This window comes from Clupea harengus, chromosome 16 (genome assembly GCF_900700415.2).
Source record: "Clupea harengus chromosome 16, Ch_v2.0.2, whole genome shotgun sequence".
NCBI lineage: Eukaryota > Metazoa > Chordata > Actinopteri > Clupeiformes > Clupeidae > Clupea > Clupea harengus.
This window is the reverse complement of record NC_045167.1, coordinates 4,760,928-4,783,801: the sequence shown is the minus strand read 5'-3', so window position 1 is coordinate 4,783,801 and position 22,874 is coordinate 4,760,928. Positions and strand designations below refer to the sequence as shown.

The 22,874-nt window shown below is 46.7% G+C and overlaps 2 protein-coding genes across 2 annotated transcripts in view; one reads left to right on the top strand and one right to left on the bottom strand.

Moving 5' to 3' along the window:
* Window positions 1–685: 685 nt before the first annotated feature.
* Window positions 686–14,346, bottom strand: LOC105902606 (PARP1 binding protein). Its single transcript, XM_012830247.2, has 11 exons — window positions 14,234–14,346; window positions 13,854–14,008; window positions 13,089–13,322; window positions 12,742–12,870; window positions 10,475–10,645; window positions 10,116–10,270; window positions 8,621–8,798; window positions 8,021–8,202; window positions 7,706–7,781; window positions 4,042–4,255; window positions 686–1,640 (listed from the first exon to the last, which is right to left on the bottom strand). Exons 2-11 carry the CDS (start codon window positions 14,001–14,003, stop codon window positions 1,300–1,302), a joined length of 1,830 nt encoding a protein of 609 aa, XP_012685701.2. The 5' UTR covers window positions 14,004–14,008; window positions 14,234–14,346; the 3' UTR covers window positions 686–1,299.
* A 392-nt stretch (window positions 14,347–14,738) lies between these two features.
* nup37 (nucleoporin 37) overlaps window positions 14,739–22,874 on the top strand; it is a 14,833-nt gene continuing 6,697 nt past the window's right edge. Inside the window, exons 1-5 of the mRNA XM_031583017.2 lie at window positions 14,739–14,844; window positions 15,767–16,204; window positions 17,132–17,256; window positions 21,527–21,599; window positions 21,815–21,909. Coding sequence (XP_031438877.1) covers window positions 16,034–16,204; window positions 17,132–17,256; window positions 21,527–21,599; window positions 21,815–21,909 — 464 coding nt within the window. The 5' untranslated portion in view covers window positions 14,739–14,844; window positions 15,767–16,033. The remainder of the gene's footprint in view (window positions 14,845–15,766; window positions 16,205–17,131; window positions 17,257–21,526; window positions 21,600–21,814; window positions 21,910–22,874) is intronic.

Below are 22,874 nucleotides of genomic sequence, written 5' to 3'. Positions count from 1 at the left end.
TGCATCGACACCACACGCAAGTTAATGCTGTGGCAGGATGGACACGGAGGGCATCTAGTCATAGTTCTTGGTAGCTCTGGAGGTTTAATCTGATTATTGACTCGTTCCTAGAGAACAGTTGGTCTGTTCAAGAACAGATCTGGCTCTAAAATGGGCGAGGCAGAACTCTCTAGAAGTTCTGTCTTTCCCCTGCAGGACATTGTGCAGTTTCTGAGCGATGCATGAACTTTTTCCATATTTCCCCCTGCAAGCCAGTGTTCACAATGTCAGGGAGAATGCTTGCAATGGCAGTGAATGCCCATTTTCAGCAATATTTTTGTTCTAATTACCTCTGGTAGACATTACAAGCATTGCTATAGTCGTGACTGTGAATCGCCCCATTTCACTCTTGTGGTGCTTTTTGTCCTGTACGCAGTGCTGAGGTGTATGATCGGCAGAGTCTACAGACCCTGCTGGCAATCCTGAAGAACTGGAGCATCCAAGCAGCGACCCTACCCAGAACCCCTTAAGAACATGGGGGCGAGTGAGTGAGAGACCCCACCCCCCTCAAAACACTCTCTCTCCTCTCCTCGTCTTGTGAGTCTACTGCTGTGATATTTATCTGATTCTATTCAAGTCAATGAGGGAAAAGCCAAAAAAAAAAAAAAAAAAAAAAACCCCAATAAAAACAGAAACAGCATGTGTAAAACAACAAAAATAAAACTTTATTTAAAAGAGATGCAGCAATATTCTGACTGGTTTGTCCCAATGACTGTATGAGTGCAACACACACACACACGACTGAAATGGGTTTACCACTAAACTAGCCCAAATCCATGGTAGACCTGAGCACTAGTGCTATCGAACGTTAATGTATGCATCACATACACTATATCCATCATAACTGTGAGGGACAATGCTGACAGCAGCTAACTCAAGAGATGGGTGAGCGGAAGGGTAAACTAATCTGATAGAGAAATGTCACCCAAATAAATAAATCAATCACAGACAGACATTATACATGAGCTAAGGGACAATATAAAATCACTGCGTACACACACACACACACACACACACACACACACACACACACACACACACACACACACACACACACACGATCGTGAAAAGAGGCTGATCCATCTAGAAAAGGAAGCCAAAACCTCCGATAGCCTCTTCATACAGACAACAATATATTACATCTTGTGCACGTTCACTGTGAAATCAAGGCAGTGAGAATAAATAAACAGTTTGTTAATTGCTGCCAAGTTGCAGAGAGCGGTGGAGTCTGCGTCACGGCAGTCTGAGCACAGGGCACTGCTAGAGCCTGAAGAAGCCGGTGAGCTTGCCTTGGCCAGCGATCAGCTTCTTGTTGGGGGCTTTGCTGGTCTTCTTGCCCGGGGGGGCGCCGGGGGCTTTGGGTGGGGGCTTCTTAGCAGGGGGTTGGTTCTCCTCTCCGCTCACATCTGCCCCATCCACGTGCTTCCGTTTGACACTCTTGCCCACCAGGGGCAGCGCATCACTGCTGCTCTTCTTCTTCTTCTTCTGGGTTTCCTTGGCCGGTCGGGTTTTGACGTTACCCTGGCGACTCCCCAGGGCTGCCACGGAGACCGAGTTTACCCTCTGTCTGTCCACCGCTGGGGGGTGCACTTCATCACACACTAGGGAGGGAGAGGGAGAGGGAGAGAAAGAGTAAGAAGGGATGTGGGGTTCAAACATATTCATTAAATCAGTAGTCTTTCTACTGCCATAACTATACCATTAAAACACATGCCAAATTTGAACACATAGTTTAGACTTAAGAAATCCACAAGGCTTTTGTCCTCACGCTCACACCCCCCCACCAACCCCTCCGCCCTAAGCCATGCTTTACACCCACACGGCACAGCAATCCATGAAGAATTCCATAATGCCAATTAACCAATTTGTAGTTTGCATATTCAGGGTTGTTCCAACATGCCACCGTCCCACTAAAATGAAAGAGGGGTGGGTGATGAGAGACAAAGAGAGAGGTGTGTGTGTGTGTGTGTGTGTGTGTGTGTGTGTGTGTGTGTGTGTGTGTGTGTGTGAACCAAACCAGAGTCAGCAAACGACAAACATCAAGAGCGGGGTGGGGTGTGGGAAAAACTGAAACGAGAACAGGGGAAAGAAATAAAGAAAAAAAAAAAGAAAGGAAGAAAAAGAAAGGTGGGGAAAGAGAGGAAAAAAAGAATGAACGAGAGCAAGACAGAAAGGGGGGTGGGGGGGGTATGATGAAACTGCTGACGTTAGACTGGGGTTTCACAGGAGATGTGTGTATTTTACAGAGGAGAATGTGTGTGTATTTTACCGAGGAGAATGTGAACGTTTGCCATGTAACCTGATGGAGTTGCGCCTAGTTTCCCACCGCCAGCCAGCGAGAGAGAGAGAGAGAGAGAGAGAGAGAAAAAGAAAAAAAAAGAGAGAGAGAGGGAGCGAGAGAAAGAGAGAGAGAGAGAGACTGGGGGTGAGAGAAGAAAGAAAGAAAGATTATATGAGTGAGAAAGAAAGACTAAGGTAAATAAAGAGCGAGTGAGAAAGTGAGTTCCCAAGAGCGCTTTAACAGCAAATGTCGAGGCTGCAGGACGGAGAATTGGTTAAAGGTTGATCTTAAGTGTCGGTCCCTGAACGGGACCCTGGGCAGAGGGAGGCCCGGCTGGAGGAGGAGATGTCCGGGCTCGGTTCCGAACACCTGGCGTCAGAGCCCGTGGAAGTGCGTGGAACCGACCCGCGAGAACCGGCTGCACACTCCATAGCCTTCCTGTGTTCTACATCACCGGTGCACTTTCGACCCTTTCCTTATGGGGAAAACCAAACTCAAGGACTTTCAAGGAACATTGACACTTTTTTTCCAAACCGCACAATACATTTAGCCTCGTTAACACAGGCCACTATTACACACGCCACTTGGCTAAGCACTCGTATTTCTACTATTTTCTCTTTAAAAGAAGGTTCCTCTTTGACCAGCTGCTTGTCAGCTATGGAAATATGGGCTTGGTGACTGGACTGGAGAGCCTTAGAGCAGCATGTGAAGGCCCATCGGTCGACTTATTATCCATTTAGTATGATTACATGGAATAGCGGACCGAAGCCGAAAAAACACTGTCAGTTGAAATTCACCAACTTGAGTCCTTGAATGTTTCGATCTCCAATTCAAGAACTGTACAGTGCTGTAAAGATGTGTCAACGGCCTGCACAGAACCAGATGCATTGGTACAGGAGTCTCTTTACCTGGTCCTGGGCCTATCTGAAGTGAAGCATCCTCTCTCTATCCCTGCTCCAAACAGGGTTCATTGACGTCGGTGTAATAAAATGCTTGAGTGGCTAAATCAAGTGTGTTCCCGTGGATACATGTAGACCAGGGGGAGAAGTTCTGTTCACCATAGCCCAACCGGCTTCCCCCATGTACAAGGAGTTCATCAAATGGCCGTCTTGGCTGACCCCACTTAAAGTGCTGGTATGCGGAGGTAATCAAAGCAGAGTGAAGATGGAAAATGGACTGCATTTCATCATCTAGTGCTTTTCTACTCATAGAGCTTCACAAATTAATGCCTCAGACATCTACCCCTTCATACACCGATGGCGGAGGCTACGATCTAAGGTGCCAACCTGCACATCGGGAGCAGTTGGGGGTTCAGTGTCTTGCTCAAGGGCACTTGGACACTTGGTGAGGAGGAGTCGGGATTGAACTAGCAACCCTGCAATTGCTTAATGACTCCTCTACCTCCTGAACCATTTACCACTAAGATTAAAAATAAATAAGTAAAAAAAAAAAAAGGACAGGACCTCAAATTCAGCTAAATTCTCCTCACTCCTACACAGTCCTGGCTCTGTACATGGGAAACAAAGTACCTCAAATTGAGCCATTCACTATTCCAGCCAGTCAACACGTTGCTTCAGGTGTATGGAAGGGAGGAGTGTCATTTGATTAACTGTTGAGCTCAAATATGAACAGCCCTTTGTCAGAATTGAGGACTCCACCTTTAAAAGCACACGAGGGAAAACAGTACGCATTAAAAGAAGCCATTACTTAGCGCCTTTTACCATTATCAAGCCCGTGCGATCCCTTCGACGTAGCCTTGGAATCTCCATCCCAGTCGGAGGTGAGAGCGGGGCGAGTCGCCGCGGGGCGTTTCGGAGCCGGGTGCTTGCAGGTGGGCAGCTGGCTGCTACTGGGAAAATCCAAAACCCGGTTGAGTGGCGGGTCGTCTTCCACATAGGTGCATGCAAACTGAGAGCGCAGGCCTCGCTCCTTCACCTGGGGTTAGGGGACAGTACACAAGGCTGACAAATGTCCTTTTAGGTGCTCAGGCCAATTGCCCTTTATCTATTTATTTATATAGTGTCATATAACATATAGGGTTATATAATCTAGCATCTTGCAACAACAAAGACAAAATCACAGAGCTTCATATAAAGCACATACAGGAACATGAAGCACACTTTGAAAAGACAGAAACCATGTTGTCAGTACTGGCTTGATTATTCAGACAAAAATTGATCAAATGGAGGCGAGAGAAAGAACGACTTTCCAAAAGCTAAATGATTTTACAATTTGGCTTCAAACAACTCTGCTGACAGCTCCACTATTTTTCCAGTGGGGTTCTGCGCTGAGCTGAGCTTTATAGAGGATAGTTTCCTCTGATGCAAGGTGGTGCTGCATCGGTGCATGGGAATGTACGTGTGTGTTTTCGTTTCTTCGCTCTGTGAGAGCAGCGGGGCCGAAAGGTTAGCGTTAGCTCTGTAGCGTAAAGCCCACTCTAAGCCCTGAGCGAGGCGCGGCTACCCTTCTCAGGCTCATCTAACAAGCAGCTAAAGATCTCAAGGGTGTGGATGCTGGAGGGAGGGGTAGAGGAGATGTGTTGATCCCCCCCCACCCCACCCCCTCTCCACACTACACCCCTCAATTGTCTTTTGATCTGTGCCAGCACTGGATTATGAGGACTCAAGTGTTTTCTCCCCTCAGGCGAGCTGGCCACAGTCGGAGAGAATCTAGGATGAAGAGAGAGGAAAGTACAGTATGCGTAGCTGGGTGGGAATGTAAAGTAGGTGTTACAAAGGGAAGAGACGGGGCTTTTCAAAGCGCTCCTCGGAAGAACACCTAAAACAACAACAACAACAACAACAACAACAACAACCGGCCTCCGGTTCTGCTAGCTTCACTCAGCAACACTGAATCCAGAACAAGTATGCTCAACACACACACACACACACACACACAGAGTGGTAGACTGCACCACCTTTCGCTCAGCAACACAAACCGAGGATAGGTCCACTGCAATAAGTGAAGAAGCGCAAGGAGGAAGATGAGCACCTGTGTACAACACGTAATTTATTAAAAATAAAAAAACGGGTCTCCCTGGATGAGAGAGAGAGAGAGAGAGAGAGAGAGAGAGAGAGAGGAGCAAAAGGGTGAAAAGAGAGAGGCAGATATTGAGGTTTTGTTCTGTCCGAAAATGAGACTGATAGATACAATAGTATGAGGCAGTTTGAACAAAAAAGTGAAAAATAAATGAATGGAAAGAGAATAAAGGGACATCAAATAGAGCGATATATATATAGATATAGATATAGATATATAAAAGAGGTAGCAGGGAGCCCATTACTGTCCTGCCATGACCCCCATGGACCGAGTGACCGGGTCGAGAGCGGGGAGCGCCGGAGGGAAGCATCCGACAGGAGCCAGCACTGAGGCCATTCCAAAAACAGCAGGTGATCGCAATTACTCTCCAAGATGGGGGGCCACACACACACACACACACACACACACACACACACACACACACACACACACCATCTTGCTCACAGATCAAAAAGAGGCATGGGATTGTAAAAGCTGGCAGGTGGATTTGCTTTGAATGGTGATAATAAGAAACAGGATGCAGATTGTTCGGACAGTGGATTAGGTAACTGCCTGCATCTCAGTTTAAGGCTTTGAACTTGAGCCAGGAATGTAGTGGATTTTGGGTAATGTAGTCTGTGCAAATGTCTGAATCAGTTTGTTGTTTCTCTAGTCATCCTGCCAATGACCTCTGAGGAAGTTGAAAAGTGTGTGTGTGTGTGTGTGTGTGTTTTAAACCACACATGTACATATTTCATATTGTAGGATTTTGTACTTTCTATGCATTTCTGCGTTCTTTGTTTTGGCATCACTATTCTCCTTTACATTCCATGACTTTTCCAGGATTTCAATGACTGCATTAAGAGTGTTATAGTCCTGATATTCAGGGTTCAAGACAAAGGCGGCAAGGCAAGGCAGAAAGTGGCCTTCACCTTCCCTGAGGGTCCACATCGGTGCGGCCACAGGCAGGGTGACCTCAGAGACACGACCATCTGATTTCAGTCAGCGTACGCAAACACTTGGCCCAGACAACATCACAATGCAGAACCCTCCTCCCTCCCCGCTCACCCAAAACCTCACACAGTGTGTGCCAGTTGGCGTTAAACTCATGATGTCAGCGGCCTGGACCGGTGTGGTTCCGCTTCCTGTTTCGGTCTGGTGAATGGGTCGGTCCTGCATGCCTTGCGACCCACTCACCATCCGGAGCAGACAGGAACAGGAAACAATAACCTCCCTCCCTGCCTGCCTCTCTCGGGTTACACGACCAATGCGGCATCCTCAAAGTGAAACCGATGCTTCCGCAGGAAACTGCGAAGCGTCCGGGGCCCATTTCGGCTCCTCCGGCAGCAGAGCGGCCAGATTTCAGCGAGGCTAACGTGACATCTGCTAGCGCGATCAAATAAAGGAGCCACCTCACTGAATGAGTTTAGCACACACGCCAGAGGGAGGGAGAGGACGAGGGGCCGGGTTTTTATTTCTTGTTGATAGAATCTACTGAATCCTTCAATATTAAACTGCCTCTGTGCTACGTTACATTCACTCATATAAATATATTAGGCTCCATCTATATACACAGTGTGTATGCACACACACAACCAAACACACACACACACACACACACGTGTGTGTGAAGGAGTGAATGACTTATTCTATATTAAACCTTGACCCCCTTGAATTCACTTACAATAGTTCAGGTGTCTATTATCAAGCAGACTGTATTACCCCGACTTTATAACTTATGTCCATGAAAAAAAGAAGAAAAAAGTGGATTTTACTGCTCGACGGTGAAACTGTAAAATGTATATGTCCATAAAATAGCCACAGGGCTTTCCTTTCCACAGGGCTCTAGAGGTCCATGCCAGACCTCGAAAATGAGATAGACATTAGATGTAACGCTCTCTCTCGCTCACACACACACACACACAGGATGTGCCAGAAACTAACAGTGTGGAGGTTGTTCTACAGGGGAGAAAGAGAGGCAAGCCCCCTGTGTTTAGGGTTAGAGACAGGGTGGTGCTGAGGGTTAGAAAACTAATCTTCTCTCTGGGAGTCCATTTTCATATAGCATACAGGAACACCATGTACTTATTCACAGAAAAAAAAGAAGCAGCTGTCCAAATCTCCAGCCCAGCTCCTGGTACAGTGCTGTTGGCTTACAGGTGTTACCTTGAGGCCGTGTTTGAAAGGATGTCCTGGTAATAAATGATGCATGCAATTCATTTTAGCCACACACACACACACACACACACACACACACACACACACAAGCCCATGACATTATGATCCTTCATGGCCCCTCTGTTTTGCTTATCTCTTTAAGGGTGTTGTTAGATGTGTGTGAGATGTCAATAATGTACACACACTAACCTTCCCTTCGGCCTGTGCTGCCTGGACGCGGCTACGTAAGGGCTTCGGGGAGGTTCCCGTCACCACCTCAGGTGACCTGTGGACACAGGTGGCATGACAGTCAAAGATAATACTTTTTTTAGAGAAATAGAGGTTGCAAGGATTCATTTAAGAACATAAATATAGGTAGCTGGAACATTTTTGGTAACACTGATACCAGAGAGGACTGGGGGCATATGCCAAAAGCTTTATTTGAATTTAACAATTCAAATACGGTGAGGATCTAGAATAGAGGGAATTCTAACCCTGAATTCTGAATTATAAATTGTGACTCACTTGTACAGAGTGAGCAAGGAGGACCCCTCTGCCCCACTGAGCACTGATGGATCCTCAGAGAGCAGTTCTGCCTTGTTACTGCAGGGCGGCGCTAGAGCCTCCTCGTCGAGCAGAGTCTGGAGCACTTTGACCGTCTCCCTGCCGATGTAAGCGGTAGCATGGTTGATTGTGTGCACTTTCATCTGGAAGGGACACAGGAAGAACAAGAAACTGAATTATCTTTCTCCCTCTCAAACAACTAAATAAATCATAAATATTACATAATAAAGGCCTATATGATTTGCGTTACGTGAAACCGAATACAACTTCAGCTATGCAGTCTAGACCACTCAGATATAAAAGGGCCAGGTGCATATGATTTATGAAGGAGGTGCATATTTTCACACATGTGGACTTTCAACTGACTTATGACCGTGACATGAAATGTAGTCTCCCACAGGCCCTTTATTTTGTAATCTGTGTGTTAGCGAAGGGGAAGGTAGATACTGCCATTGATCCGGCTGGTATCAGGCTGAGTGTCACTTTGGATAAATTGAGTCCATTTAAATGTACCCTACACTATCTGTACGGTAAGAAGGAGTCAATATAATGTAAATGTACCCTAGCAGGGCTGATGCCTGTTGTCACAGTAGACTGCTGGTGAGATCTGTGGATTCGGCCGATGTGTTCCTTGAGCAGATTGGCAGCGGCGTCCACCGCTCCGTGCATGGAGTCTCCGCTGCAGCGACCCTTCAGGAGGGCAGAGCGCACGCGGGCCACCAGCTTAGCCCCGGCCATACTGAGACACACACACACACACACACCACACACACACACACAGACACAGACACACACACAGACATGGTAAGTCTACAACCAAAACAAATTATTTTGCTGCTCAGTCACTCAATGAATTCTGTTATTGCACACTGCAAGTTGATCCTGCTGTTGCAACTGCGTTGTTTGTACCATACTTTATCAATTGAAAAACAGGAACAGTGCGTTCTTACTCCCAGTATGTTAGACACACACACACACACACACACACACACACACACACACACACACACACACACACGTTTGTTGTGGTATGGTTTTCTTTTGTATTGCCAGATGTTTTAACGTTCAGGAAGCATCTTGAATGAAACAGTGTAACCTCAAAACAATCATCCTCGATCAAGGAAATCTCTTGTTTGGCAGTCAAAAGAAAAAAAACCATCAAGATTTAGGCAATCACCCTCTGCTTTTGAATACCGTCCACCACTTTGATGTAGGCCAGATAAACAGGTCTCAACATTTGAATGCCATCATGATCATTCAAGCAGACGTCATTAGGACTGTTGTTTTTTTTAGAGGAGAGGGAGAAAAACAGATTGACGGATAAATGGTGCTGGTCTGGCAAAACTGAAAAGGAACCGGTGCCTCGAAAGCAAAACTGGCAAGTAAACAAAGCCAAACACAGGGGTCTGTATAATATGCATCCATTTCTCATACATGGACAAATAGGGGGTAGTGGTGAGCACTTGTCCACCGATAGCGAACAATGGTGACAATTATTATTATTATTCAGATTATGGTGGAAACTGGAAATGGTGAATAAACTCTTAATTTATTGTTTGGATTATTTGCGTAAAAATTACATCTACAAGTGGTTCAATTAAGTGTAGTGGTTATTGCAGAGAAGTGAGAGAGCATTCACCCCACCTGGCCTCAAATCCAGCTCTATGGGGTACCAAAGCTGCACCCTGACCCTAATGCCAAAGACCCAGGCTCCTTGGTATGACGGTAAGAGCATATACGCAACCGTGGTGACGGTACTCCGTCAGTTATAAAAGGCAATGGCAATTGAAATATTGTGTAAAGGCTGAAACTTGATTAAAAACACTGAAAGTGAAATGGGGAAAGACAGAACAGACGAAAAGAAATACGCATATCAGGGCAAGTTCAGGAGTTTTAGCTGGGAACATGGGGTCATTTGAATGATGAAATGGTGATGTCAGCACAAACCTGTTTAAGGTGACATTTCAAAACCATGTTTTATTATAATGACGGTCATAGAAAAAACTAAAACGTCAACAAAAAATAAAATAATCAAATAAAAGAGAGAGATGGGTACCTGGGGCCAGGGGTCTCTCCCAGCACCTCCTCCAGCTGGTCGGTGAAGTGCACAAACTCACACAGCCCCTTCAAGTGCTTCCTCAGCGGACTGGACTCGGAGGGGGCATAACCTTTACCCCCGAGCTGAATAGCCCGCACGAAGGAGGTCACGGCCTGGGGCACACACACACAAAAATCCCCATCAGAAAGGCGAACACAGACACATGCATGTACACACAGACGTACACACACACACACACACACAGACGTACACACACACACGTGTGTTATTATAACAACAAAGAGCACCATAAGGGATTGGAATGGGAAATAAGTATGAACTTAAAGGGTTATTTACTGACAAAATCCCCAAGTTACCAGAAAAAGGGAGGTTTGGTTGTTCCGAGCCGCGTGCTTGATGTCTGTGAACGCCGTGCGCCCAAGGGAACGGCAGGGAGTGTCCAAAGCGTTGGCCAGAGCCAGGTCGTTCTTACAATTTACCAGAAGGCCCAGGTAGGAACAGAACACTCTCCTCGCCACTCTCTGCATCTGGAACCATCAGAGAAAACATAAACATTAAAAATAAACAAACGTTTCTCGGGATCACCCCGGCAACGAAGGGCGTCACAGAGGAGCTCCGCTTCACACCAGTTCTGCTGAACTTCGTTGCCCCCAGTAACAGTAGCGATCGACTCAGCCAATCATAAATCACAGGAGGGACTTTGCATGCGGAGCTGGGTCCAGGGAGCTAAGCCTACATTGTACTGTGCTTTAAAACATCCGCTCGGTAATTGAATTCACATTTCCCTCTTAAATCTGAGTGATATGATTTAATGCTCCTGTTAATAAGAGCAAGAGTGATCCCAGACCGAGGGAGAGTTGGAGGGAGGGAGGGAGGGAGAAGAAAAAGAATAGGAGTGTGAGAGTAGGAATAGGAGAGAGACTGGAGCAAGAAGTAGAGAAGAAGGGGGAAAAAAGAGGAGAAAAAGAAAGGGATGGAGAGAGAAAAAAGAAAAGACGGACAGAGTGACCGGGGAAAAAGAAGAAAGTGTGAGCGGATGGCTCCCTTTGCCAGATTAAGAAACCGTAGACGGAACACACTGAGAGCACCTCGGGTTGCTCAAGACCATTGGCCAACACTGCCGTCTCACGGCCGAACAAACCACCGTCTGTTCGGCCGTGAATATCTGGAGGAGAGCAGAGCGAAGGAGAGGACGAAGAGGTCTCCAGAGCTGGGTTACCCAATACGGACCTCACCCGTACCTGGCCCAAGCTTCCGCCCCCGTCTCAGTGGCCCCCGCCTGGAGCTACTGACCATAGGGGGGAAAAGTTCACCTTCAGGAAGTGAAACTCCTGCCATGCCCGCCCCCCCCCCCTTTCGCTCCCTCCTTTCACTTGTTGAGTTTGTTGAGTTCAGGGGTAGTTACACACTGGTTTGGAGATGCCCGTTAGAGTCCAGGCCTTAAAATCATTGGAATATTCGCAAATAAGCCAAAATGAAGTGCAGTGGGTTCAGCAATGGTCTTCTGTGTAAACACATTTCATTTTTGTGCGGACTTAACTGTGAAGTCCCCCTTTTATTTAGGGACAACTATACAAACACCTAAAGATCAAGATATGATTAACCGATTAAAGCAGCAATGAGGAGTTCTGCTCCAAAACTAGCAAGCTAACTACCTAAAAGGCATGCAAAAACCTTGCAACCACCACCAACAGCCCAGTTGACACCGATAGAAGCTTGCCAACACACTAACTGATGACTTTTGGCAGTATAGCTGGCAAGGTCATGCTGTGAAAGCTTTTCTTCCATTTTTTTGCAGGGTGTTCTAGCCCGGAACACAGAATTACATAGGGCTCATCCTGGATGGCTAGTGGGAAAGACACAGGTGTTTATCTGTCCTTCACATGACCATATGCTATCAAAATGAATTTGAGAATGGTACAAAAACTAGTTGCCTATAAAACCTAAAAAAGTAATTCATAGAGGTTTAGTGTTTGCTAAAATGATGCTCTTGGAACAGTTCACATTTTAAGTGTTAAATACAATTGTGCACGAATTTGCATAAAGGTCTTTTCAGACTACACAACTCTTCAGTTGCAGAGAGTAAAGTGCTGGTGGTACACAGCCGAGGACAATCTTAGGGTGTTCCCATGAGAGGGGCTTGTGCAGCGTGTATTGAACTACGACTAGCATGGCTAGTTTTAGTACGTAACTCGCACTTACAGTAGTCACATCTCTGCACTTTTTATTCCTTATGTAAAGTAGTATTTATTGTTACACTAGGTCTCTTTTGCCCGTAGCGTGATTGTTTTCTCCTTTGTACGTCGCTTTGGATAAAAGCGTCTGCTAAATGACTAAATGTAAATGATGTAAATGTGTGACTAGTGACAGCCCAGCCTCAAGGATGTCTAGCAGGATTTATGCTCAACCCTGTCTGCAACTCCAACGGAGTATTCTTAATTGGTCAGTCACTGACAAATCATATAGCGTGTATGTAGTGTGAAGTCCCAAGTCAATGATGGCAAAAGACAAGCTTGCATTCCAAACACGTCATGTGGAGTGATTTGAGTGTCTGTGGTCTGAAAGAGTCTTCAAATGCAAACCTTTATGGCAACCCTTGCCTGCTCCCTGTGCAAGCCTTTACCTGTGCAGTGAAGGGCCTGGGCTGACTGGAGGGGGTGGTGGGACTGGAGGGGGTGGAGGGACAGGGGGGCACGGAGCACCTCTCCTCTGTGCAGTCTGCAGCCCCCGATATGAACCGCAGCAGCTGGGTCTAGAGAGAGATAAGAGGTGGTCAGTTACCAGAGTAGAGGTAGGGAGAACTCCCCTGGGATGTGTAAGAAAAAATGACACACACGCGCTGAAGTGGCTTAACTACTCTAGGGTACATGACATGGACACACACACACACACACTAACCTATATACACACACACACACACACACTAACCTATATAGACACACACACACACACACACACACACAAACTTACTGGGGTGAGTAGCTCCTCTGGGTCAGTATCCACCCTGAGCTGTTTAAACATGGAGTAGACATCAATCAGGTCCACAGTGTTGGTGCGCTTGATGAAGCTCTCGTACTCTTGCCGGATAAGCTCGTAGTTTTCCGGACGCGGCGATCCGTCTCCGGGCAGCTGGAGGCGGTCCAGCAGCAAGCACTTCCAGCAGAGGAGGACATCGCTTAGGGCAACGCCAAATTCTCCACTCTCCTGTCGAGAGAGAAGAGGGAAAACAGAGAGAGACAGGGACAGGCAGACATCAGTACCTATTAGCAGGAAGTGGTCCAGAAACAAACCCAGGACACAAAGAAAGGTAGCTGACCACTGTGTTCATGAAACTGGTATTAGCAGTTACACTACAGTGAACATTCAACAAATAGGCTTGATTTTATATCTACAGCTACAATTTCAAACAAATATGCTTGATTATATATCTACTGCTTCCATTCTCTGCCAGTGCCCAGATGACAATACCACATGCTTGCTTCCATAACCTATAGAACACCATATACTGCCTGTGTAGACTGCTGTAAGCCACAATTATGTGTGGTGTGGAGGATTGAAGACTATATTAATGCATTTAGCAGATACATGTGTAAAACACAAATCCTAGAGGGATGGAAGGCATTTGATCACGTTTTGTGTCCTGAAAATCGAACTCGTGTTAAGTCAAGGATTTTAGCCAGCTATGCTATGTTTTACTTAAGGTACACATTGCAAATAGTGTGGGAAAAAGGCCACCTGTTTGTTCACTTCGGCCATAGTCAGTTGTAGGGCCATAAGCATCTCGTCTGAACCTCGAATGGTCGTCCTCTCCGATTCCAGAACTCGGTGGCATTCTCTCCTGAAGATTCTAACCATGGCCTTCAAGTTCTCCTCGAGACTAGCCATTGTATCTACATTTTTGAATACAAAAATAGCAAATGTTGATTGTACCCTGTACTTATTCTTAACACTATATCGTTGAGAAATTGACTTTCGTTGGCTAACATTTGTGAACTTGCTAACTGCTATTGTTCCTGAGTTTAACATTACTAATGTCAGCGTATATAGAAATAATAGTAGCTTATAATTATCCCAACACAATTCTAAAGGTTCAGACCTCAGTGAGGACACATTACCTCGGGCGTCAGAATATGTCTTTTGAAGAAATCTGATTACCAGCCTGGACCCAAACCAACAAGCCTATATGGTGCAACAAGGAGCAAACTTGTTGTGAAAATTTAAATCTCCTGGAAAAGCGCTTTGTGTCCAATTATGTGGCGTCTTGCTCATGACGTTTTTCTACGTCATTAGTAACGCCTCCTCGCTGCTGCTGAGAAATTAGTAAAAACAAAGTATTTAATGACAGACGCGGTTAAGTGTTTAAGTAACCAGTTCTTACGCGTATAAAATAAATAAATTACTATATCCCAGTTTATTGCTATGACCTCTTTAGTCTTTTTTATTGTTGTGATCATCATCATGATGCTTTGACACTGTCGATATTTTTCTGCTGCATGTAAGATTGATGAATTTCCCCTTTTCATGACCCTCGCGTATGCTTTTTTTTAATCATGTTGTGAATACATAGAGGATATTTTTGACCATATTCACTCAAAACTAACCTTGTTTGTGTGGTTGCATTTACGTTGGTTACTATACTTGTGTTCACCCAAACCGGATCTGACGTCGTCGTCTGCTCCAAAATTTGAAGTTTGTTGTACATGCACTGTCTGGAAAGCGTGCTTAGGTATGGTGCTCTGTCAATATGGTTGAATCCATCGCTGTTAAGATGACCAAACCTAGTGATAATAAGTATATAGCTGAGATTAAAAACCTTCATTTAGTCTTCTTAACAGTTCTTGACAAAATATGTGTAATGCGCTGTGTAAGCCTGTTTTCTTGTTAGCCGGTTAGCTAGCTAGATACCATTTTAGCAAACGACATTGAACCTGGAGTGGAGTTTACCTCTGCTAGCAGAAGGTGGAACATGCAACACACAGTTTAGCTGAATATTAACGTATTTTTCCTGGAGATAATAGTGTCAATTTAGGATATTTTGCGTCACGTTGGTCTTTCGTAAATCATTTCAAGAACTATTTGTGTGTGTCGCGCAACTGGGTAACGTTAGCCAGTTAGCTTAGCTACTTGAATAGTGTTGTGTTGGCAACTTGTTGTTCCCTTACTTAGTGAGTTAGACATATCTGACACCCCACTTTGGGTTTTTATCCAGTCAGCGTAAAGGTTATATATCTCCGTTACAACAGAGGCTGCAATTCTGTCTCCAAAGTGGACTTTCACGCTGCTACCGTGCACTCAGTAACAGCTTGACCCACAGTAACATCATTACTGTAAGCCTGACTCAAATACAGCCTCTGATACCCAATTTGGGACAGAACAGATCAGATGTAGCTAGGTATTTATTTTCAAACACGCCCTGAATATACAATGTTTTAGTACATTAACCGGAGCCTGTACTCCCTGCAACTCTGTCAAATGTAAACCGAGCGTATTCCTCTTACTGTTTCCTGCATATTAGTCACGCATTTCTCTCTCTCACAGCAATCGTCGCTCTTCTGATCTAACCAAAGATAATTCAACATATCCTCTCAGTTTAATCTAACTTTACACTGCAATGAGTAATGTTGTCATTCTCTCTTCTCGTGTTCCAGGTTTAGATATCTTCTAATTGAATTGAGTTTACACAACAGCGCCTTTGAGCTGGATCTGTAGTGAAGAGATACTAACCTTTCACTGCTACCAGTGGCACCAAATCACCAACCTTTCTTACTGCCAGTGGAAGTAACTCATCAACCTTTCACTGCGATCAGTGGAACCAGATCACCAATCTTAAACTGCTCTTACTGGAACCTGGAGCCCATTTGGATCTGTAGAGTGGACAAGTGTTCGGTGGGCACATCTTTTGGAGTGGGTCTGAGATGGGTGGAGGGGTCCAAGAGGAGGCGGGTAACCGCGGGCCAAGCTACACGGTGACGTGCGAGGACTACGTGCACGTGGTGGAGTTCAGTCCCTTTGACTCGGGGTCACCCGGCTCGCTGCTCGCCTACGGGGGAAACCTGTTCGTGGTGGTGGCAGTATGTCGTTTCCAGGTGAGAACCCACACTCTCCTGAGAGAAGGATAAAGTGTGTGTGTGTGTGTGGGTGTGTAGAGATTAGGTGGTGTCAGCAACCTACTGCTTTAAGGTGAGAGTATACAGAACATACAGGAGAATGAAAGTGTGTGTGTTTTTGTCCCTTTCTTGTGGGTGTAGTTTGTTCCTGCCTGCAAAGAGGGCATAATAGAAAGAAAGAGATGGGTTCTGAAGAGCTGCATCACTATTGTTTAATATGGCAAGGCTTTCTCCTGATTGGGTGGGACTGGGTAGCTCATTCCACAACATAGGTACCACAAATGAAAAAAAAAAAAAAAAGACAGAACACTGCTCTACTCTCAGAGAGAGAACACTGCTCTGGAACACTAGAGACGGAACACTGCTCTACTCTCAGAGACGGAACACTGCTCTACTCTCAGAGACGGAACACTGCTCTACTCTCCACAAAGCCTGTGTCGACTCCCCATCTCCTCATATGCAAGACATTACATTTGTTAACCCTCCCCCTGACCGCAATGCAAAAGAGCCAAGCTCACTGGTATGGCAGTTAGAACACGTACTCAACTGTGGTGACGGCACTCCGTCATGGCCAGTCTCAACTCACCAGAGACACTGACCCAATCCCATTTCTTATTTTGAACCCCTACCCCTTGTTTTTGAGTGCACTTCACTCGGTTTTGAGTTGCCACAGGACTCGGTTGGAATTTTCTTTTACCTCTCCGCCTGGAGTCTGCATCTGAAATGGCTCCTGTTAGAGGGTCATTTGGAGGGCTAGATGACCATTACCACTCAATCCCCAAAATAAACGGGGCACTGTACCCTACCCGCGCAAAACAGAGGGGTAGGATCAAGTGCTATGTTCACGGAGGGGAATTGGGATTGGGTCACTATCGCCACTGAGCACTTTGTCTCCCTCTGCCTTAGGAGGAGGACCTGGAGGTGGAGGGGCTGGAGTTTAACACCCTACGTGTGTTCCATCACGGGGTACGTGTCGACACTCTGGCCTGGAGTCCCGAGTCACGCTTGGATAAGCTGCCTCAGGTCATCAGGTGAGATGTCCTTCATGGAATGGAATGTAAGGATGATGGGGGGTGTGTGTGTGTTTTGTATTGTGTTGTTAATCTAGAAATGGAATGATTCTGTGTCGTTAATGGTCATAGTGATGGTTGTAAGTAGTCATAGGCGATGTTCTAAACAATGTCACAAATTGTGAGCTTTCTGTGTGCTCTTGTTGTTAATGGTGTTCCAGTACATCCTAGTTGGTCATTCCCACTTTTAGCAGTAGTGGATAGAAACATACACTCACTCACTCACTCAGATGCACGCACACATCTTTTTTTGTGACGTTCACTGCCAAAACAGAAAGTCAGTTGACTGAGCGATGCTTGAGGAACAAAGGTGGCGTTAGTGTTCATACCACATACAAGGCAGCTCCATACAGTTGCTGCCGTACAGGAGCAAACTACAGCAGCTCAACAGCACTGGAAATAGCAGCAGAAGTATCCTTTCCCCCCTCCTCCTCCTCTCCTCTTTGCCCTCCTCCTCCTCTTCCTCCTTCCCCTCCCCTCCTCTCCATCCTCCCCTCCTCCTCTTCCTCCTTCCCCTCCTCTCCGTCCTCCTCCTCGTCCTCCTTCCCCTCCCTCCCTCATCTTCCTCTTCCTCTTTGTCCTCCCCCTCTTCTAGGACCTGTAGTTTCCCCCGTTGTTGCTTTGCCTGCCCTGAAAGGAGGCATTGGGTTCATTCTCCTGTCCACAGCAGTGACCCCACTCAGCCCACACCTCTGGACACACTCTGTGTGTTAGTCCACAGGAAGAGCCCGCCGACCCATCAGGTGCCACCAGCTACAGTCATGTCACAGCTTCCTGTCATGTTGCAGTCATGTCACAGCTTCCTGTCATGTTACAGTCAGTTCACAGCTTCCTGTCATGTTTGGACAGTTTATATCCCTATGTCTTTTGTTCTTTCTTTCTTCCATTGTTTCTGTCTTTTCTTCTTACTTGCTTTCTTCCTGCTTCTTTGTCTTCCTCTTACCAGCGTTCTTTGTTTTCGTTCATTCATTCATTCATTCATTCATTCATTCATTCATTCATTCATTCATCCATTCATTCATTCATTCATTCATTCTTGCTTGCCTCATTTCTGTAATTTGTTCATTTATTCTGTTTTTCTTTCTTTCTTTCCTTTCCGTGTTGTCTTTTTCCCTTAGTCTCACTGTGCTGTGTAATCGTGACCTCCAGAGGTCATGCCAGGTGTTTGTAGGTCAGCCGTGACGCTGCCAGGGTTCCGTTCCGCCTCATTGGCTGTCGCTGGGCTCCCACAGGGCCCGTTTCCCCTCGGCGGCGGCGATGCTTCCTGGCAGGGTAGCGGGGTCCGGACCTGGCTGTGTGTGTGTGTGGGTGTGGGTGCGTGTGGGCGTGTGTGTGCTTTTTGGGGTGCCGGGTCGGCGGGGGCCCCTGAGCTCTGACGTGGGTGTGTGCGCGCGTGATGACGCTGGTGGGCCTCCGAAGCGTTCCAGCGCTCTGTCTGCGCCTCCTCCTCGGGTTTCGCACGGACTGCTGCACCGTGGGGCGACCGAACGACCCCCGGACATGCCAGGAAAAGCACCAATCTCCGGTGCCCGAGGGAGGGAAGGAAGGAGGGAGGGAGAGAAGGAGACAGAGAGAGGGAGAGAAGGGGAAGTGAGATGGAGAAAGTGAGGGAGGGAGGGAGGGAGACAGAGAGAGGGAGAGAAGGGGAAGTGAGATGGAGAAAGTGAGGGAGGGAGGGAGGGAGACAGAGAGAGGGAGAGAAGGGGAAGTGAGATGGAGAAAGTGAGGGAGGGAGGGAGGGAGACAGAGAGAGGGAGAGAAGGGGAAGTGAGATGGAGAAAGTGAGGGAGGGAGGGAGGGAGACAGAGAAAGGGAGAGAAGGGGAAGTGAGATGGAGAAAGTGAGGGAGGGAGGGAGGGAGGGAGGGTGGGTGAGAGGGAAGAGATGGAGAGGCTGGGAGAGGGAAGGGGGGAGTAGAGAGAGAGAGAGAGGAGGGGGTTGGAGAGGAAAATGGGGGAGAGAGAGACAGAGAGGGAGGAATAAAGGAAGGAAGGAAGGTAGTGAGAATGAGTCGGAGGAGGAGAGAGAAGGTGTGAGGAGAGAGGGAGAGACAATGGTGGGCAAAAAGGAGGGGGGGTGGCGAGAAGATGAAGTGGAAAGACAGGCACATGTGATGTGTGTGTTGGGGGGGAGGGGGGGGGGGTGTGGCTGTAAGAGGTAAATGAAGTAAGTGGTTGGGAAGAGAGACAGAAGAGGAGTGCTAGTATGGTGTGTGTGTGGGGGGGAGTGCCGTGGAGTGAGGGATTGGGTGGAGGACAGACAGACAGACAGACAGACTGACAGAGAGAGAGACAGACAGACAGACAGACAGACAGACAGACAGACAGACAGACAGACAGAGAGACTGACAGTTAGACAGACAGAGAGACAGATTATGGAGGTTTGCCAGGGCCTTTATCTCTTACTTGTATGTACTAACAAATCTACACACTTCTTTGTTGTTATGGGCCGACAGTATAAGGAGATGACTGAAAATCCTATACGTAGATCCCCATACAGAGATCATTTGTTAAATAATTGGCTTTTATGCACCGTGGCAACTTTGAAGAGATGGATGTATTGAAGTATAAACATCCTCTGTGTTGAGTCAAATATTGATGTAAGGTGACACGGTGGTGACTGATTTTTGAAAGTAGGCCCTCGGGCTTCCACAGGGTATGAGAGGCCTCAGGCAGTTTGGCTTTGACAGTGCTGTGGAACCCTGTAGAGGACGCTTGGGTAGATAAGTAAGGGACAATGTATTGTCCCGAGGTCATTATCCAAAAATAAATCCCGACGGGGCGAACAGCACCCCGACGCGCAGCGGAGGGGTGTTGTTTCGTCCTGAAGGGATTTATTTTTGGATAATGACCGACGGACAATACATTATCCCGCTTATTATACGGTTACTTGCCAAAAACATAATAGAAGACATTCCTCCAACATACCTCTTTTTAATGACTTAGTTGCCGTTTCGTGATTTCAGCTAAGAAATAAATAGTTCTTCAAGCAAATAGAACTTTTAAGTTTCAGGTGTTGCGTAGCAACCCATTGCTTGCTGGCTTCAAATTACAATGAGTCTGTTACGTTAAATGACCGGACAACTTGCGGAATGATATGAAAGATGTGAATTAGAAGCAAAAAACCCGTTGCCAATGACAGCGGTCAATATCTTTTTGCAGCTGTGAATATCAGGAAATATTCACCGGCGAACGTTGTGATGGCCCATTCAAATCAACAGAACTGTTTGGAACATTCTGACGAGCCATATAATAAGGCTGTTTATCACTCTGTTTGACACTGGATGTGTGGAAGTACACCAGAATTTTTGCTTGTGTGTGTTTTACCATGGCAACAGTGAGCTGGTGAGGTTCCAGTAACTCTAGAGGTGGAAGTTGTGTGTTTTGCTGTGTGTTATATCCACCAACTCCAGAGGTGGAGGTCAGGTGCTGTATATCTACTCCTCACAGACCTGCTGGGGATTGCTTGGAAGTGTGTGTGGATATGTGTAGCTGAGTATATCCGTCCGTGCGTGTGTTTCTGTAGCTGTGGAAGTGTTTGTCCATGCATTAGTGTGTGTGTGTGTGTACTTGCGTGAGAGTGTGTGTGTGTGTGTGTGTGTGTGTGCGCGTGTGCGTGTGTTTGTTTCTGTGTGTATATGCAGGCCTACTGGCAAGTGTGATGTGTGTCATCTGTTCCCGCAGCTATAAATGTGTGAAGCGTGTGTGTTTTTCTTGCAGCACTTGTGTGTTTTCCTTGTCAGAAGTGAGTTAGTGTAATTGTGTGAATGATGGCAGACTCTAGTTGGGTTGAGGGGCCTGATGAGAGGTGAGGTCCTCCTGGTGGAGTTCACTGAGCTTTCTGTACACACACACACACACACACACACACACACACACACACACACACACACACACACACACACACAGGCATGGACAAGCCTTGTTTTTCTCTTTGTTAAGCTTTGCAATTAGAAAACTCCCTGGCAGCCTTTACCACATTGATAGTTCTCCAAGATTCCTCCCCTACACACACACACACATTCTCACATACACACACACGCACGCACACACAGACTCAGCAATGCTTGGGAAGACAGCCAGTATGTAGAGTTGGATAGGATACGACTCTGTTTTGATATTCTTTTCCTTTGTTGTTGTGGTTGGTCTGTGTGTGTGTGTGTGTGTGTGTGTGTGTGTCTGTCTGTCTGTCTGTCTGTCTCTGTGTGTGTGTGCGCGGACTCTTCCCACAGATTTTGCACTGCAGCTGCTGACAACAAACTGAGAGTGCTAACTTCTGACCTGAAGGACAGCCATGAAGTAAAGGTAAATACTCACTCACACACATACACACACTCACACTCATACACACAAACACACACACACACACACACACACACACACACACACACACACACTCACTCATACACATACATACGCACGCACGCACGCACGTTTGTGTGCGTGAATGTGTGTGTTGTCTGTGCCGGGTGTCTGTATATGTGTGTTATCTGTGCGCGGTGTGTGTGTGTGTTGTCCAGGAAATCGAGGGCCATTCAAGCTACATCAATCACTTGGTGTTCGAGCCCGTGGAAGGCAAGCAGATCGCGTCAGTTAGCGATGATCATACTTGCAGGTCAGTTGCACATTTCCCCTCTTTATCTTTCCTCTGCCTGTGTGTGTGTGTGTGTGTGTGTGTGTGTGTGTGTGTGTGTGTGTGTGTGTGTGTGTGTTTCCTCTTACTCTTTTCTTGTCTCTTTACCACCCTCTGTCTGCTTTACCTCTGGAAATGAGATAGAAAGTGTGTGGTTGTGTGGTTCCAAAGAACATTGCCTTGTGTGTGGATTGAGAGAGTGTGTGTGTGTGTGTGTGTCTACTCTCCCTCTCTATCTCTCTCCTCTCTCTCTCTCTCTCTCTCTTGACTGTGTTCTGTTCTCTGTTAATGGTGCAGAAAGCCTTCAGCGTTTCCACGGTGAAACCTGACGCTAAGCACAACACGCTGAGGCGCAGGGTTCTGCGTAAGCGGAACCTCCGGACCGCCACTCTCTGCTGCTCCGGACCCAGCTTAATTGGTTAAACGTGGAAATCCAATTAGTGTTTCCCTTCGTCCATCCCTCTCTCTCCCTCTCTCTTTCTCTCACTCGTTCTCTCTCCTGTTGTTAATGAGCTCCGTGAGGTCTACGAGTTCTTGGCCTCATTCCTCCCCTCCACTCTCTCCCCCTTGTTGCTGAGGTAACCATGGAAACCACTTCCGGAATGCACGGGGGCCTCCACCTGTGACGTCAGTGGAGACCGGTGTTCCAGAACACACACAGACACGCACACGCACATGGACACACACACACACACACACACACACACACACAGTAACCTGCACCAGGTTTACTAGACTGCTGCTAGTACAGTGCTTCACCTGTGAGAGTGCTGCATACCATTGCCCTGTGTGACATACACAGATATGCACAAACACACCTGAGGAGTCGAGCTACATATTGAAACGTGGAGATATTCCAGCATTATATTGAGTGACGCACTCAAATGATCTAGTCACTTTCCTATGTCGCCTTTCCTTTCCTACGTGCCAAATCTACTCTACATCTG

Excerpts from the sequence above, each read along its gene's own strand:
- LOC105902606 (XM_012830247.2), bottom strand. The coding sequence starts at position 14,003 with ATGGCTAGTCTCGAGGAGAACTTGAAGGCCATGGTTAGAATCTTCAGG. Across the intron at positions 10,646-12,741 it reads CCAGGCCCTTCACTGCACAG|ATGCAGAGAGTGGCGAGGAG; the intron begins GTAAAGGCTTGC and ends TGATGGTTCCAG. Across the intron at positions 10,271-10,474 it reads ACCAAACCTCCCTTTTTCTG|GCCGTGACCTCCTTCGTGCG; the intron begins GTAACTTGGGGA and ends TGTGTGCCCCAG.